Source organism: Penicilliopsis zonata (assembly GCF_001890105.1).
Source record: "Penicilliopsis zonata CBS 506.65 unplaced genomic scaffold ASPZOscaffold_2, whole genome shotgun sequence".
NCBI classification, from domain to species: domain Eukaryota; kingdom Fungi; phylum Ascomycota; class Eurotiomycetes; order Eurotiales; family Aspergillaceae; genus Penicilliopsis; species Penicilliopsis zonata.
Genome location: NW_019208912.1, coordinates 367935 through 385647, shown reverse-complemented (window position 1 = coordinate 385647; position 17713 = coordinate 367935). Strand labels below are relative to the sequence as shown.

Here is a 17713-nt window from a genome sequence, read left to right as displayed (position 1 = left end):
GCTGGATACACATGGGTAAAAATGAATGAATGGCTCACATGTTGATTGTTCGGTGATATGCCAACGGAATTAGGTAGGTGCTTATATCCGGTCACGAAGACTAATTCACATCAGACGCCACATACCAGCACTTATGATCATGACATAGTACTTGATTGGATTGATTGATATTCTTATTAATCTGTTCTAGTAAACCTACAACTAGATGCTCACACTATACTGTCGTACTCTCATGAAAAGGAATGTATCCAAACGCCAATCCCAAGACCAAATCGCTTACCAGATCAAACCCTTAAACGCCAGACCATCGTGATGGAATAAGACAATAACACACACACACAGAAAGAGAGAGAGAGAGAATCAGACATCTAGCTTAATTCAAGGAAACCTCATCGCTGTCGTCGAGGGCCGCTTTGATGCTCTGCGCCAAGGACGACTTGATGTCATTGACAAGATTGTCAACATTGGTGATATTTGTCTGTTTGCCCGAAGTGAAGTTACCGGCATCGACGACGGTATCGTTGATATGGTGTTTCGAAGTGACCTTCTTGGTCTCGTCGATCTCGAAGTTGCTGATGTCCTTGTTATCCGAGGTAGAGTCTTGCGAGTTGCTCAGTTCGTCAAGACCGAGGTTGGCGATGATGTTGGCGAGCAATCCGTTGGCGTTGGGTTCAATAAGACGCTTTTCCAAGGGTTAGAAATCAAATTCCTATCGATCATATATTATTCAAGGTAAAAGGCACTCACTGGAGAGGGAGATCGCGGGTACAAGGCTCTGGTACGTGTGTTGTCTCCTGCTACAATCGGCAGAGAGTGCACCATCGACGATAGCGTCAAGATGGTGAGCAGGAAATATGTGATGGATGCGAAGGTAGCCATTTTGTTGGATAGGTAGGTAGGTATTCGAATTGGTAATGAGAGATTGCTTCGACAGACACGGGAGGACCTCTTAAGTCAGGGATGACCTGTCAAGGGATGGAGAATAATGATGATGGATGATCTTGCTGATCAGTGGCAAACTCGAGCATCATCGCCTTCATATATACCTTGGTCAGATCGAAGCTGTGGTGTTGGGCTGGGAGGAATGGAGAAGGCTGGTACTTCTCTGAATGCCACACGCACGTCCTGTGCGTCTCGTCTCGAGTCCAGAACACGCGATTAACGACGGAGACGCGAACACTAGCACTTGGATCTGGAATCAATCATTTGCTACATACGGATGTTAATATGAATTACAGTCTAATATTATGACACCTGCAATGCAACTCGAACGCAGAGCAATTATGAAACAGAATTGACGTCTTGCTTATCTCCTACAATACCTTCTGACGACAGTCCTCCATCTTCCAGAACTCTCACTGGCGTCTAGTCTAGCAAAGGGTCTCAGTGTCCACATTCCAGAGCTGGAGACTGGGAGATCTAGACTCGCCACTTGATGCCATGGCCTACAAAGAATCCAGACTATCTTTAGTCTAGCATTCCAAGAATCCATCGACTGTTCTGGCCAGTCTGTGTCTGATATGAATAGCTTCAGTCTTGTCCTATTCATCTCTGTTACAGGCTTTACCTAACACCCAGGTCAATAAGAATACTCTATCCAGGTCTGCGAAAACCAGCGTGATGAGCATGACCTCACGCTCTTCTACCAGCTACACTCGATTGATACAGTGAACTATAATGTATCTCTGATTGACACTCCACAACGACTTCTACCCTTCTAGTAGTGAAGTAGACGCATAGCCCTCTCGCATCCATATGTCACTGCATGTGAAGAAGGATAGATCGAGGGCTACAGGGCTATTTGTGTTGATCCTGAGGAAATAGGGACCAACTAACCTCGTTTCATTGGCCTATACTACTCTTAGCAATCTATTTCTCACCTGGTGGAAGGATGTCTTGCTCGTTCTTGAGAACGAGATACGTCTTGAAAGAGCTACATGACAAAAGCATCTACAATAGGTGAAGAATAGAAAGATGATTCTCGTTGCTCGTGTTCTCATGGTCATAATCATAAAGCATGAATAAGAATAAAACATGGATAACAGTCATATCAAGTCATGATAGTAGGGGAACGAGGATACTCCTCCACACCGTATCCATACGGATTGCCATCGTAATAGTGAAACCCCTGCGACAAAGGCCTATCGCCGTCGAGACTAGTATTCCGGCGCTGCAGGGCGGAGGATTGCGAGGGCCGGGCCGAGCTTTGGGAGCGCCGGGCCGAACGTTTCTCATGTCGATGCGCACATTCCTCATGGTAATGGTCTCGCTCGTGTTTCTTCTCGAGAACCTCCTTCCATTCGCCGACGGCGCCCTTGACGCCCAGCGCGGCGAGGCCCACGCTCGCGGCGTCGGCGAGGTTGGCCCGCACGCGCAGCTTGTGTGCCTCCTGGGGCGTCATCTCCCCCTCCTCGACCTCCTTCTTGCGCTTCTTTCGTCCCTCGTACCCCTTGTACACGCTGTGGGCGGCGTGGATCGTCGCCACCGTCGCCAGCCCCGTGGTCAGCAAAGTATCGCGCCGGAGCTTCTTGTCTTGTTTCTTCTCGTCAGAACTGTCGCCTAGGTCAGAATCACTGTCTGTATGGGAATCATTATTCTTCTTCTTCGTCTTCTTCAGCCGGGAATTGCCCCGGCCACCTTCAGTCGACGAGTAGCCTGTGCTGGGGGATATTACTTCTCGAGAATGATGCCTATCACCACGCCTCGATCGTCCCCGGTCATCGCGAGAGTCTTCATCGCTGCTCCAGGAGGAGCCAGAGTCTTCAGAGTCACTGAGGTGACGCCGCCGCTGCCGCCGTCGCGGCCGGTCATGGTCATGGTCACGGTCATGCATGTCTTTGTCTCGTCTGCCGCCCGCGTCGCTATTCTTACTGCTCTCGCCAAGTCCCAAGGCTGCCAGTCCCTTGTTGATGTATTCGGACACGCTCTTGCTGCGCCGCGAGGAGCCGCGGTGATCGCCGGCACCGCTATTCCGGGAACTCGAGCGGCCGCGTCCCCCCGCAGGACGGGACCGCGACCGCGACCGGTTCCGCACGTGGTCGTAGATCTCCTTGCCTGCAGCAGCGAGTAGCCCCGTAGCCGCGACATCCTTAAGGGCACCGCTGCCGCCGCGCGACTTGGAGCGGTGACGAGACTTTGAGCGGGACTGGGAGCGAGAACGAGGCCCATTCACGAGACGGTTGGCGGCCAACCCGGCAAGGGTAGACTCGATGATATGCCGCGTGGAGTGCTTTTCGGGATTATTGCGATCGAGGATGCCGTCCGTGCCGCCTGCCGCGATGGCAGCGGTGAGGATGCGGCGACCTTTAGCACCCTTCCAGTCTCCTGGCTCGTTGCGGAGACGGAACGCCTCGGCCGCACCAGCAGTCAACGCGGCCTTGACGGCCTGGGCAATCCGCTCGTCCTTCTCGCGGGTGTGCCTGCTCTTACTGCGCGTCGGCGAGGGTGAATACGAGTAAGACCGGTGATGACGTGATGACCCCTTACCATACCGACGAGAAGACGAGGGCGGCGGTGACCGACTGGCAGAAGAGTATCTGGATGACCTATCATTGTAGTATCGTCTTGAATGACGAGACTCGCGGGGTTCTCTGGACTCTCTGGACTCTTTGAACTCTCTTGACTCTCTTGATTCCCGAGGACGACGACCACCACCACCTCCTCCTCCTCCTCCTCCACCCTCATACCGAGTACTTTCATAGTAATAAGTCCCCCTGGGAGAACTATTCACCGACTGCGTCCGCCTCACCCCATCTCGCACGGTGGTGACCCTCGTGCGGCGCGGAGGGCCGTACCCGTACTCGTCGTATTCACCAGGCGGGTAATCGCGCTGGATCTCCTCGACGGACTCGGTACTGTCGTCTTGATGCCGGACGAGATCTTGCGAGTGTCTGGCGCCGTGGGCGTAGGGGGGGTATTCGTAGCGATCGTAGCGGGACATGTTAAACAGAAAAGTCGTTGAATAGTAAGTCGTAAATTTGATGGAAAAGAAAAGTCGAGGATGAAAGAAGAGTGGTGTGAGGTTTTCAAGGAGGGGACGTCTGTTTTATACGAGGGCGGGGCAAGGCAGACCGTGACGTCGGTCGTTTTGCCCGGCACGTTTCAGCTGGCGCCGTGACTGGGCGCTTGAGCCTTGTGAGACTTTCTGATTAAGGCTGAATGGATTGGAGGATGACTGGAGGATAGCCTTGATTCGATTAGGAGTTTATCAGCTGTGGTATTGGCTGATTTTAGAGGATTGCGGTAGGATAACTAGTAGATAGGTAGTTACTAGTTACTACCTAGGTACTCCGTATGGTAGGAGGAATAGGGAGATAGAAGCACTGAAACACAGAACAAGACTGTTAGTGAGGATACTAGATTTATATGATATTGTATATGACGTCGACGGCAAATCACCCCATTTTCTCAGATTCATCGGGTACCTAACCATGATTCTTTTATTATTCGAGTGAACCTGATTCTGATTGTTACGTCATCTTGCAGGAGACAGTACAGATTACTCCGTATAGACACCAAGTATAGTTGGAGTAAGGAGTAAGTTGGAATAGAATCATTAGTTAGACCAGAGTAAGAGTAGAGCAAGTAGTTTATTTATGTTTGGATCAGTGAACCATGGTTCTATTCAGGTACTATTTATTTTCTGCCAAATCTGTCATGTCTTCCATGTACAGTAAGACATACAGACCGTATATACCTCATCAAGCATATATACGTATCGCTCAGGTATAATATATATAAGAAGAAAATGATAGAGAAAAGAAGAAAAAGGAAAGGAAGGCTGAAAACGCTCTAGGCCAATCCAACGCCGCACATGCAATGGTATAACAGGATGAAATGACAGACCAGTCGAACAATTAGACTGTCGAGAATCAACAGAGGTATCACAGGGGATGAGTCCGCTAAAACACATGAATTTTATAGGAGTTCAATCACATAAAGTGGATAGAAAAAAAAAAAAAAAAAAGATGGAAGATGTTAATAAGGTGAGCGTCCGGGACTCCGCTTGATTCCCAAGGCAACCTCGTCCGGGTGTGTGCGGTGCGTGCGGATGTGCTGCTTCATGTTGTCCTTGCGGGTGAAGGCCTTGTTGCAGATCGGACAGTGGACGCTCTTCTCGCCCGTGTGTTTCTTGCCGTGGCGGGCGGCGTGGCCGGAGGTTGTGAAGGTCGCGGAGCACCCGTGCGACGCCGCGTAGGGACATGGATACTTGTTCTTGCGGGTGCCACGGGAGGCCAAATCTTGGTTGGCGCTGCTGCTGCTGCTGCCGTTGCTGTTGCTATTGTGGTGGGTTGTGTTCCCCGTGCTCGTTGTGCTCACCAGGGACGCTTGCGGCGAGGGCGGGTCCGGCGGCGAGGGGAGCCCGTAGCGTCGGTCTGGGAAGGAGGAAGCCAGTGTTGACACGGGCGATGACGAGGAAGTGATTACGGGAGGCAGGTATGGGAATGCATGGTGATGATGGTAGGGAGCGTAGCCGCTAGGCCGGTAGTCGTGCGAACAGTCCGAGGAGCCGGGGGAGAGCGGCTGGGTGGTTTCCGACGAGGGGATGGACTCGTAGAGACGCGGGAGACGGTTCGATTCTGCATAGGAATAGTAATCCGGACGATGTTGATATCTTTGTTGCTGATGATGGTGGTGGTGATGGTGATGATGGTGAGTTTGTTGCTGCTGCTGCTGCTGCTGATGATGATATTGGTGGTGGTGTTGCTGTTGCTGTTGCTGTTGCTGTCCATATAACGAAGGCTGTTTCGACAGCATCGAGGTCGATCGAACGGCAAACGACGGATGGTCGTCATTGTTCAGTATCGACACGATACTCGTCTTGCAGCCCGACATGTTTAACACAATCATGAAGAATCACCTGGACGGTTCTAAGAGGAGGAATGAGCAAGACAGGATAAAACACAACCCATCGAGTTGATGACTTACCGTCACTTTTATTACCGTCGATGATTACCCAGCTGCCTATAGTATAGATAAAGCGAGTTGTAATCTGGACCAGACCGACCAGCGGACAAGCACCTGACTATAGAGATAGAGAGAGTGGATGAAAGGACTCGATGATGGCGTAGATGAATGCAGAAATGCAGATGAATGCAAGTGACAGATGATGAAAGGTAGAAGGAAAAGTAAGATATATCTCAGGGTACAGGAGTAGCGCCTCCCCCCAGCACGGCATATATAGAAAGACTATCCGATTCTGGTTCCCCCCCAGCCGATGGGGACAGCCGCGAATACGTACGAACCACTCCACAGTGATTAGAGTATATCGAAGTACCTGACATTACTAGATACTAGATACTGAGATAGATTATTAATTAATTAATTAATATATATACATCTACATCTAGATCTACATCTATATATATTATACATATATATATATTATATCTACTACATATATTATTTCAAAGAAAGAATCATTAACTCAGAAAGAATATCATCCTCATCTGGCTAGTGTAGGGGTCCTGGTGCTTAGCGCCTTAGCGGCATCATCTGGTACGTGTCCCTGTCGTCAGCTTTTACCGCGTATTTTTACGTATTAGTATTACGCATTACGCATTACGCATTACAGTATTACTACCTACCTAGACCTAGGTAGTAAGTACAGGCATACCTAGTAACCAGAGAATAATGTGTAGAATACTGGTAGTAATAATATATCTTATTATCAACCATATTTATACTATGTAGTATCTATTCCATACCTCTATGTATACTCCTATACTCCGTACAGTCGTCATCAAGCTCGTCATGCCGCATACTACTACATAGTCTGTTGTCTGTCAGCCTAGGTACCAAATTTGAGCGGCTCGTGCAGCCCCGCAGGATTATTAAAAAAAAGAATATAAGAATAAGAATATAAATAAGAATATTGCTTTTCTAGTACCATAATAAGTACTAGATATACTCTATTGTTTATTCTGTACCACATAGTATCTAACTACCTATATATCCTACCTATTAGAGTACTACATCCACCGATGTACTCCGTACAGTATAAATCATATCTGACAAGCATACGTAAGCGCCTCAGACCCTTCAAACGGAGTGGGGCGCCGTACGTATGGCAATCCACCGCCCGAAATAGCCTGTCCCTAGAAGGAGTCTCGCTCGACATTCTCTTTAGTAGTGACTGGCTATTCCGTCCGTCTTCCGACTGTTTCATCCTTGAGATCGAACGTGTCCAGGTCCCTTGCAGCTGAGTGACCCTGCCTACGGAGTATTCCGTAAATCCGCTTGACAGTACTACTACGTACCTAGTACCTACAGAACTACAGTGTACCTATGTACTCCGTACCTATGTACCTAACTAGTTAGTAATACCTACCTATGTAGGTAGTACTCTATTCAAGACCCTGACGCCAAGATAGCCAAGGCGATCGACCACCTTCTCGATTTTTCCAGCCGATCTCAGCCTTACGAACACGAGTATATCGGCATATTTGTAGAGGGAAGATGTGGTTGTTCTGGGGGGGGTTCAATATGTCCTACAACATTCCTGTCGGTGTCACTTGCACCGGTGTGAATAGGATCGACGGGGTATTTCAGAGCCCTGGATATACTACTACTAGTGAGACTCGATACGGAGCACTTAGGGTTCGGATGCGTATGCTTATGCGTGGCTGGTCACTAGCCTGACATGGCTAGTGATTTCAAAGAATACAGAGAGTACCTAGTAGGTAAGAGTATTGTATAGTATGGTTATATTGTATACAGTATATACTAAGGTACTAATCTACCTAGGTATAGTAAAAAAGTACTGGGTACTAATTCTAATACTACTAGGTACTAGGTACTAATTCTAATACTACTATGTACCTAGGTAGTAAGCTTGTAAATAGAGTCCCGTAGAGTCCGTACAGTACCTGATCTAGTTGGTGAAGACCTAGGTAGTATATCGTAGTAATACACAAGCACTGAGTGGTAGAGTAGGTAATTAAATGATAGTACTAGTTCTATAACTATCCTCGAATCGTCCTCCTCCGTAATTACTCCCGAGCATACTAACTGCTAACTACTAACTACTAGTTATCTAGTTATCTAACTACTAGTTGACTACCTAGGTACTCCGTACCTTACTACTATGTACTCCGTATCAACTCCTGGTCCACCGCAACGTGGATATCCACGTACGCCCGCCAGGGTCCGTTCGTCCCAGATGCCAAGTCCACTTAAACGTGCCGGTCCACGTCACCGAACGCGTACTCCTGTTACGGTACTACATATACATAATTAGTACATTGTTACCTAGTCCCTATTAGTTACTCTGTACATACTTATGTAGTACTCCAACACAAGTAATAAGTACTCTAATTATCTTCTACATAAATATATATGTAGTCCTACTTATATAACTAGTAAGTAGTATAACTAGTATATGATATTTTAGAAGATTCACGGAGTAGACTGTACAGAGTATATCTCGCTTAGACCCTGGACACGTAAGCCACGAGCAAGCAAACAACCTCAGGCTAGTAGGGGCAATTAGGTGGTTTTACCGAGTAGGCCCTAAGTCTACTAGTAGTTAGTTAGTTAGTATCCTATCCCAGGCAGCACAATTAATTTACATAGCTTAATAATTATGCTATACTATTTATTTATGACAAGTCATAATTAATCTAACTATACAATAGTACATGAACGCTAACAATGCTCATGCATGTCCAAAACATATGGGATATCCAAATCGACAGAAGAAACCAGCTGTACAAGCACAAAATTTTTCCACAACACCATCTAGCCGAGGAAAGAGAGAGAGAGAGAGAGAGAGAGAGAGAGAGAGAGGGTCATTTGGTGGCGTGTAGATTGAGCCAGCTCATGTCCGAGTTGATGTTGCTTCGTCTCGGGGGCTCATCGAAATCGTCGGGAATCAACATGCTGGACTGGCGGCCATACGAATGCGCACCGACCTGGTACTGTTCCCCCGGTATTCGAGGGTCGTACGTCGACATCTGCTGGGTATCCCGGTTGTAGTAGCTCCGGCTGTAGCTGCTGCTGGGCGGCCGCCCCAGCCAGCTCGTATGGTGCGGATCCAGGTACTGCGCGTCTTCTTCATGGATGCTAGCGGGGATGCCCGAGGAAAACTGGTCCCGTCGGTCATATTCGCTTTCGTCCGAGAGAATACTCACGGAACTCGCACTGGAGATACGCGCCGACTGGCTCTGCGGGATGATGAGGCTACGGCCATTTCGGTCGGATGGGACCGACGACGTCGTCGGGCTGCCGGTCGTCACCTGTCCCAGCGGCTGCGGCCCTTCCAGGAACCCAAAGTTGAGCGGCTTCAGGTTCGACATCGGCCAGGCACTGCTTCTGTAATCCGATTTGGTCACTTCTGACGACATCGTGTCCCGTGCAGAGCCCGCGCCCACCAGGTTGGTCACACTGTGGTCTTGGAAATAACGGGCCCATCCTTCGTCGGTCCGGCGGTCGCCGGCACGGCCGCCGCCGCCGCCACCTATAGGCGAGACAGTGATCGATGGCTGCTGTATCGTCCTGTCTGCGCCCGCGACGGGCATCTCTTCTCCGGACTGGACCGTGGATAGCGAGCTGTTTTTCAGATACCCACGGCCTGCAGATTTGGCCGCCGGCTTCTCGTCACCTGCCGTGCCGGAGAAGATTGCCAGAGAGTCCATGGATACTGCGGACACCGGAACAGCGGTCTTGGCCATAGGATATGCCGACTTGGCCAGAGGCTCGATGCCTTGATCCTGGAAACTCAATCGGTCCTCATTCTTGGCGCCGCCATTGCGTTGTCCGATCTGTTTCCGTTGGTTCTTGACGCGTTTGAGAAACAGCAGCAGGACAATCAAGATGGCGGCAAATCCTAAAACGCTGCCTAGCGTGGCCGCAACAATCGTCCCCGTGTCACTGCTGCTCGAACTCCCGGTCGCCGATGCGGTCGAGTTGCCTGTTGCCGTCGCTGACGCGGAAGCGGACGCGCTTGAGGTGGTAGATCCGAGAATCTGTTGGACGGCTTCATCTCCGTAAAACAGCTTGGTTGCATTGACCCAGCTGTTCGAGGTTTGGTTGAAAACCGTTATCGAATCGTTGCTCTCCCCGCTAGAGAGCACCACTAGGCCATCATCCCCCTGTGCAAGGGAATACTCGGTCCATTTGGTCGTCGATGCATATGTCCCATCGTACGCTGGATAGTCGCTGAGAGTAGATTCGCGCTTTCGTTTCCGTGTGGACGACGAAGCCCCTGGCGTTTCGCCGGGGCTGGCGGGGGTACCACCGGGATTCAGGAGCACGACACTCGTGACCGTATTTGGCGAGACGTCCATGTTGAAGGTCTCGAGGATTTTGCTTCCATTCGAACTACTGAGGAGGGCAGACTTGTAACCGCTCGACGGAGCGCTTGTCAGAGACATACTCGAGTTCTGCCAGCCCGAGAAAGCGTTGAATAAGTAAATGTCGTCTGTGGTGGAAAACCCTCCCACTAACGCAGCTTCATGCCCATTCCAGGGCAATAGGATTGGCAATGTCGCCGGCGGCGCTCCATTCGAGTCATACGACAGCACGGTGTACGGCGATGTTGTCGAGATGACGAATGTCTGTGTCGAAGCCGTAGATTCGTCCTCCTGCGAGCCTGCATATACCAGGATCGAGGCGGTTGCGTTCAGATAGACCGCGCCGTGGTAAACGCGATCCTTGGTCACTTCGGTGGCGGGGGTAATGGTCTCCCAGGCAGTGGCGGAGAACGAGTATCTCTGCAAACCGGAGTATTTCGAAGAGGAACTGGTACCGCCGACGACGTACAAGGCCTCGTTTGCACCGTCGCCTTCGAGGGCCCCCTTGACACAGGCCGCGCCAGAGACGGCCACTCCCGTGTCGAGCGTTGACCAGGTACCATTGCGTTTGAGAGGAATCGAGGCGAACCCATTCTCAGAGTAAACGAAAAGCTTCTCGTCATAGATGACCGAGCAGTGGCCCGTTAAATTGAAGGGCGGAGTCGGAACAACCATGGTGGGCGAAGAAAATGATCGGAAGAAAAGAAGAAGAAAAAACCAAGTACCAGCCGGAATGATCGTAGAGGTATAATTTAATAGTCAGAGAGTGAGAGAGAAGAGTAACTGCCAGAGTACTATTGTTGCATGGTTAATCGGAATATCCCCAAAAAAATATCACAACAGCTCTGTCGAAAGGCTGCGCGGGTCACCAAGACTCTATTCTCCCAAGGTTGAACATGCAAACAGAGGCAAGCAACCCCATCAAGGTACAGGATTATCAATTGAACACGATGATTTCCTGGCAGACAACTTTGTCGAACAGTGGACCACCATAGACCAGCTAGCTACCCGATAGCCTTAGCCTCAAAAGCCAAGTCGTATGATGGAGAGAGAACGTGCGAAGATCAGCAGACCAGTCTCGATATCAAAGTAAAGATCAGTGGCAACGGCGCCCCTCCCAAGATGAGAGCAAGAGCGAGAGAGAGGGAGAGACAGCGAGGGAGTGAGAGGCAAAGATAAAGCGAGAGACGCAACCCTCCCCCAGGCGCAGTGGTTTCAAACCAGCAGAGAGAACGAAAGAACGCGACCTAGGTCAACCGTTGGGTGGAAGAGAACGAGCGAGACAACGAGCGTCAGATCTGGACGTGGTGCTGAGTCCCCAGCTAACTGAGGGGAATAGATAGAGTACGATTTCCCAGCCTTCTCATACGGAAAGGGAGGGTGCGAGACTAGAGGGCCTGGTCTCACTCAGGAGAGGAGAGCGTGGGCGGCGAGGTTGGAAGGTGAAACAGCGGGCCCAGCTTAGACCTCCGTACACGGTGGATTGGTTTTTGGCAAGAAAAATAGCAAGGGCAATTCCTGGCGAGAGATACGGAAGAAATAGAGAAAGAACAAACAAAATAGAGGGGTTTCTCAGGCAGAAGACGTGCACAGCACATGGACGACAATAATGATAGGGAAAAAAAAAGGGTACGACTCGAGAAGGGGGGGGGGGGAAAGGAGGATGATCTGGATGAAGTTTTGGTGCCAGCTGCGCTAAGCCGTTCTGGCGCTTCGTCGAGATCACGTTATGAGAGATATTAAGCATTAGTTGAATCCTCACTAATAACTAACCAACTGCTGCTACTATTAGAAGTCAAGACTACTCCGTACTCCGTCTTCTCCGCTGTCGTCATCCAAGAGAGAGGGGGAAGGCATTACTAGGGAGACCTTTACTTACTACATACGCCTTGCGTCCTATGAGAAGTTTGATAAGATGTGAATCCACTTGACGGAGGGCAATTCCTGAAGTTTGTTTGCTGCTTTTCTCCTGTCATTACAGAGACTAACAGGAAGGGAAAACAAACAGAAAACTCGACTATTTCTTGCTCTGATCGATTCCTCATGGAGATAATTATACTATTACTGCTTCGTGGAGTACGGACTACGGAGTACTTTGTTTGTTGCGGTTTGTTTGCAAGACGCGACACACTCCTGACCAGCCAGGGGTAAAATCCTCAAAACCAGGTTAAACAACGACTCATCCACGGTTGACCAGGATGTGGAGTCGCCCTGTTTTCCCCAACCACCGGTCTCGTTTCTGCCCTCGATGGAGTCGATGGAATCAAAATTGGGGCATGAGTATGGGCTGCAGGCCGTGAAGATATGACCTCGTACTCCATTCTTCATCACGATCAAAGGTCGTCAGAAATCACCAAACGAGCCTGTCTGATTTGCTATCTTCAGACTCGGTGGCTGATGACAGCGCTTAGTTATAGTTACGGTCCTGAATACCCCTGGCTGTACTAACTACTACTAACTACGGAGTATTTTTCCCTGGGTATATCATCATTAGATGACACAACACGGAGAAGTAGTGGTTACAGAGTCTAACATGCCACGTTTGGCTATTTCTGGAGTACTTACGTAGTAGATAGTACTCCGTACATACTCCGTAGTTACTAGAGTCTACTACTCCGTACATACTATGTAGTAAGTGTCTGACACATGGGCAATAATCGATCCGGAATATGCGCCCCGCAATGCACCTAATTATAAACAAACTGTATGACAGGTATGCTCCGGAGATTGCCTGCAGATTCTTATTGCTTCGGATTCCAATATTCGTGCAGATCAATGCGCAACCAAGCCAGCAGAATACTTTGAGTTTGTGCAGAGTGCAGAGTACGGAGTAACTCATAGTGATAAGCTTTGCTATACGTATGTAGATACCTGTAGACACCTGTAGATAGTACTCGTACTTATTTGACTCCATACCATGAGTAGTATTGCTATGACTATTACTATACAGCGCAGAATAACCTCCATTAGCTCGCCTGCCCCTGCTGCTGCTTCCACTGGTGAGCGCGCTGGAGCAGCTTCGACAGATTGGCCGCCGACTGGTCGTCCGCAGGGAAGACGTAGTCCATGTACTCCTCGTACCGGTCGTCGTCCAGCTTGCGTCTCTTCTTGACCCGGCGAGGCATCTGTTTCTCGATCTTGTCCATATCGTCTGCCGATCCGTGCGTGTTTTCGAAGGACCGCCATGCGTTGAGCAGTTCCACTCTCTGCAATCATTAGTACAAAAAGGACAAAAGAAAAGAAAGGAAAGGAAAAGAAAAAAAAAAGAGAAAATTGGAAAGAAGAGCTACGTACCTCTTCTTTAAGATCCTTGTCCTTGAAAACCTTATGTGCGCGTTCAAACACCTTGCGGGCCCGACGCTTGGCTTCTTCGCTAACAGGCCTCTCCTCCTCTTCCTCCTTCTCTTCTTCTTCTTCGTCGGGGACGTTGATTTCAAACCGAGCGTAGTTGATCCACACCTTGACATGATCTGTCTTCTGGAGGAGGCGCTCGTACAGGGCCCGTACCCGGTCGTACTCGGCTTCATACTCCTCAAAGTCGATGTATGATTTCCAGACCAGTTCCGGCATGTCTAACGTCGGCTGCTCGATCCCAAGCTCGTAGATCGCACGCGCCCGCTCGGCGTCGTCCAGACCGCGCTCAAGGTCTGCATATTGGATCCAGGACTGGCTGTTGGAGGGATTCCATTCGATCTGTTTTTCGAACAGGGTCCGACACCGAAGGAACTCAAACAGCTGGCGTTCGAGGTCGATATAGCCGCGGAAGAGCTTGTCCTTGGGACACATACCTATGGCCTGGCCTAGGGTCTTGCGAGCGGCCTGAAGGTCCATCTGCCGAACATCAAATTGTGCCTTTAGCAGCCAGATCTTCGCAAAGGTGAACTTCTTGTGCGGGATGAGCTTCAGGCATTCCTGGTAGATCTGGCGCGCGCGCTCGACTTCCTTGCTTTCCATCTCCTCCCACAGGGCGTAGAACACCCAAAGGTAGATGTAGCGTCGCCAGTGGCGCTTCTCCTGTGAGGGTGGGATCTGGGCGATCGCACGTTCGTAGATGTCCCTCACACGCTCCGGATCCCCCGCGGTCTCCTCCAACCGAGCAAAATCGAACCAGATGTCGTAGTTCCGGGGGTTTTCCTTGAGCTGCTCTTCGTACTGAACCCGGCGCTTGGAGAGAATGACGTCCTCCACACCTTCCCGATCGCCGAATTGCTTTTCAAAGGTCGTGTACGCCTTGTGCAAAGCCATCGACTTGGACCGCGGCAGTCGGTCCAGGGCAAACTTGTAAATGGCGCGGGCCCGCTCATACTCCTTCAGCTTCGCCTCGAACTTGGCGTACGCGATGAAGAGCTTCTCGTCCATAAAGTCCTCCCCCAGCGTCTCCACGGCCACACCGTAAACCTCACGCACCAGATCGCTGGTTCCGTATTCTTCTTCGAACCGAGCCCATTTGATCCAGTTGCGTGGTTCGGGATGAACGACCGTAAACCGTTGGAAGATGGCCCGCGCCCGGTCGAACTCGCTGTACCGCTTCTCCAGCTTGATATATGCACTCCACGCACCCTCTTCGGGCTCCCACGACATCCACCGCTCAAACACCTGCCGGGTGCCTGGGATATTCCCCAGGGTCTCCTCCATGTAGACATACTTGTACCACAGCTTATCCACCCGCGGCAGGATCGTCACCGCACGGTCTAGCAAGTTCCTCGCATGGTTGATATTCCGGTTCTTCATCTCCGACTCGATGTACCGAATCCACAGAACCACCGACGTGGCACTGACGTCCAGCGCACGCTCGAAGATCGATCTCGCCCGTCGAAACTCCTTCTGCTCCAGCTCCCATGCGGCATAGCGCATCCAGTTGTTCATATTGATGCGGTTACGGCGTACATAGTCTTCGAATTCCTTCCGCTTGCGCGCCTGATATTCGTGCAGCTCCTCGAGGTCCGCAAATCGCTGCGTGGGCGCCTGCAGGGCCTCCTCCTGCCGGTCGACCGCCTCACGGAGCAGCTGCTCCGCTGAGATCTGGATCGGGGCCGGAGCCTTGTTCTTGACCCTCGGCGGGCCACGAGACGACTCCATCGTAGGTTGTGTATGTATAGCAAGCTGCTAGGGGGGGGGGTTCGAAAAGGTCAAATTCGGGTAGGTAGGGCCAGTTAAGTAACCCCTCGACCAAAACAACAAAACAAAGTCAACCACCTGTTAATATTGAGGTACTTCCCAGTCGAAAACAAAAAGAACTCAACCGTTCTTCGTCCCCAAGACCGGTTGTCGCTGTAGAAACGCCCGTCACGATCGTGAAAGAAAGAGAAGTCGCAGATCTGCGCTTGGGGCACAAACCGCCACCCGAACCTCGGTCCTGGATGACTAAGCAGCCCGTGAGCTCATCGTCTGAAGAAGCAACTTTCTCCAAGTTCGACTTGCCATCTGCTACCTCTCAGGAAGGACTTGGAACAGCGGGTCGTCGCAGTCTCAAGCCGTGTTTTCTGGGGCATTTTCAAATAAGATGTCGAACGCCGAGGACCTACTGCGGGATTTTGAGGAGGACGATGAAGATTTCGAGGCCATCGATGACCTTCAAGATGAAGGCGAAGGAGGAGGAGGAGTGGAGGAAGAGGAGGAAACTGTGATGGAGGAGGCGCCTCCGCAGGCCACGAATGAGTTTGAGACGGCGATATCTACACAGGACGAGCTCACACGTCTCCACAAGGTACTACGCGACCATTATTCGGTTCGGTTCCCGGAACTTGAGACTCTGGTGACAACTCCGATCGACTACGCAAAGACGGTGGCTATTCTGAAGAATGGCCCGTTGGACGACATCAAAGCGCTATCTTCCTCGGCGGAGAACATGGTCGGCGTGCCGCTGAAGTCGGTCCTCGATGGCCCGTCGCTGATGGTGGTGGCGGTGGAGGGCACAACTACGCGGGGGCGGGAGATGAGCGAGTCGGAGCTAAAAGCCGTTCTGGATACGTGCGAGAAGATCCTGAGGCTGGATCGTGAACGGAGGGCGCTCACGGAGAGCATCCAGTCACGCATGAACAAAATTGCGCCAAACTTGGCAGCCTTGATTGGGCCCGAGACGGCAGCCCAGTTCCTCAACCAGACCGGTGGATTGCGGGAGCTGGCCAAGATACCCGCGTGCAATCTAGGAGCGCAGGGCTCGCGGCGACGTGACGGGCTGGGTTTTGCTACGAACACCGGCATCCGGGCACAAGGCTTTCTCTACGATTCAGAGCTCATCCAGGGAATTCCCAACGACCTCAAGCGTCAGGCGATCCGTATTGTCTCGTCGAAGATGGTCCTCGCCACCCGGGCAGATGTGGCGGGATTCAGCACTGACGGCTCGCTGGGCGAGGATCTAAAGCAGCAGTGCTTCCAGCGGCTGGACAAACTGACGGAGCCCCCGCCGAATTCTGGGGTGAAAGCGCTCCCGGCGCCAGACGACAAACCTTCACGGAAAAGAGGCGGACGCCGAGCCCGAAAGGCTAAAGAAGCGATTGCTATGACAGAGCTCCGCAAGGCCCAGAACCGAGTCGCTTTCGGCAAGGAGGAGGCCGAGGTTGGGTACGGTACCGGCGAGGGGACTGTCGGACTGGGGATGATCGGGCAAGAGAATGATGGGCGGATCCGCGCCATCCAGATCGACCAGCGGACGCGGGCGAAGCTGAGCAAGTCGAACAAGGGCTGGGGCACCGCCACGCCTGTCAGCGGTACGGCCTCGTCGCTTCGGGGTTTTGGACAGGGTGCCGGCGGCACCGCCACCGTTCTCCAGGCCAAGGGTCTGCGCACTTCGGGCGTGGGCCCGACCCTGACGGGCACGGCCGGCACAGCGAGCACTATTTCCTTTACCCCCGTGCAGGGCTTAGAGCTTGTCGACCCCAAGGTCCAGGCCGAGCTGAACCGCAAACGCAAGGCGGAGGAAGACCGCTGGTTCCGGTCCGGGACGTTCACCCAGGTTGGCGGCCAAACCAGCACCACTCCGGCCGCCGGCTCTGGCGAGAATGGAGGCTTCAAGGTCCCTGCTCTGCCGCCCAAGAAGAAGGTGGACACGGGTGAAGGCAAAATGGCGCCTCCTCCGCTTCCGAAATAATCCCCTTTGGGAGGAAAAGCATTACTGGCGTTCTCGGTTGTATGATACCATTCACGGATATTAGAAAATATCACAAGCACTATCAAGCAGTATTGATATTTAATTAAAGCTACTATGTACTCTACATCTAGACCTACATCTAGACCTACATCTATGTATGTCTAATCTCTGTTCTACCGATTATAACCGACCCACGGTTCAATCGAAGGTTCGTAGAAAATTCAGACCCGAAAACTCAATTCATTGTTCAATTATTAAGTTACTAACGTGATCAATAAGCAAACCAGTAGAACAGGATGAATTCTAATCATCTTGAAAGACAGCAGGAGAC

General features: G+C 51.1%; 6 protein-coding genes across 6 annotated transcripts; 1 reads left to right on the top strand and 5 right to left on the bottom strand.

Moving 5' to 3' along the window:
* Positions 1–172: 172 nt before the first annotated feature.
* Positions 173–978, bottom strand: ASPZODRAFT_128158 (hypothetical protein). Its single transcript, XM_022721944.1, has 2 exons — positions 748–978; positions 173–682 (listed from the first exon to the last, which is right to left on the bottom strand). The coding sequence occupies exons 1-2, from the start codon at positions 877–879 to the stop codon at positions 374–376; spliced, it is 441 nt and encodes a 146-aa protein (XP_022584174.1). The 5' UTR covers positions 880–978; the 3' UTR covers positions 173–373.
* Positions 969–3940, bottom strand: ASPZODRAFT_12783 (hypothetical protein; the record flags this gene model as incomplete). The annotated part of the gene is made up of 2 exons (XM_022721849.1): positions 969–1185; positions 2103–3940. 2 exons carry the CDS (start codon positions 3938–3940, stop codon positions 969–971), a joined length of 2055 nt encoding a protein of 684 aa, XP_022584173.1.
* Positions 3941–4948: 1008 nt separating this feature from the next.
* ASPZODRAFT_128155 (hypothetical protein) lies at positions 4949–5966 on the bottom strand. The gene is made up of 2 exons (XM_022721943.1): positions 5929–5966; positions 4949–5870 (listed from the first exon to the last, which is right to left on the bottom strand). Exon 2 carries the CDS (start codon positions 5833–5835, stop codon positions 4978–4980), a length of 858 nt encoding a protein of 285 aa, XP_022584172.1. The 5' UTR covers positions 5836–5870; positions 5929–5966; the 3' UTR covers positions 4949–4977.
* A 2823-nt stretch (positions 5967–8789) lies between these two features.
* ASPZODRAFT_57770 (hypothetical protein) lies at positions 8790–10967 on the bottom strand (the record flags this gene model as incomplete). Its single annotated transcript, XM_022728708.1, has 2 exons — positions 8790–9018; positions 9088–10967. The coding sequence occupies 2 exons, from the start codon at positions 10965–10967 to the stop codon at positions 8790–8792; spliced, it is 2109 nt and encodes a 702-aa protein (XP_022584171.1).
* Positions 10968–13250: 2283 nt separating this feature from the next.
* Positions 13251–15442, bottom strand: ASPZODRAFT_89004 (hypothetical protein). Its single transcript, XM_022730341.1, has 2 exons — positions 13587–15442; positions 13251–13498 (listed from the first exon to the last, which is right to left on the bottom strand). Exons 1-2 carry the CDS (start codon positions 15369–15371, stop codon positions 13259–13261), a joined length of 2025 nt encoding a protein of 674 aa, XP_022584170.1. The 5' UTR covers positions 15372–15442; the 3' UTR covers positions 13251–13258.
* Positions 15443–15716: 274 nt separating this feature from the next.
* ASPZODRAFT_128151 (hypothetical protein) lies at positions 15717–17493 on the top strand. Its single transcript, XM_022721942.1, has one exon. It carries the CDS (start codon positions 15796–15798, stop codon positions 17380–17382), a length of 1587 nt encoding a protein of 528 aa, XP_022584169.1. The 5' UTR covers positions 15717–15795; the 3' UTR covers positions 17383–17493.
* Positions 17494–17713: the final 220 nt, after the last annotated feature.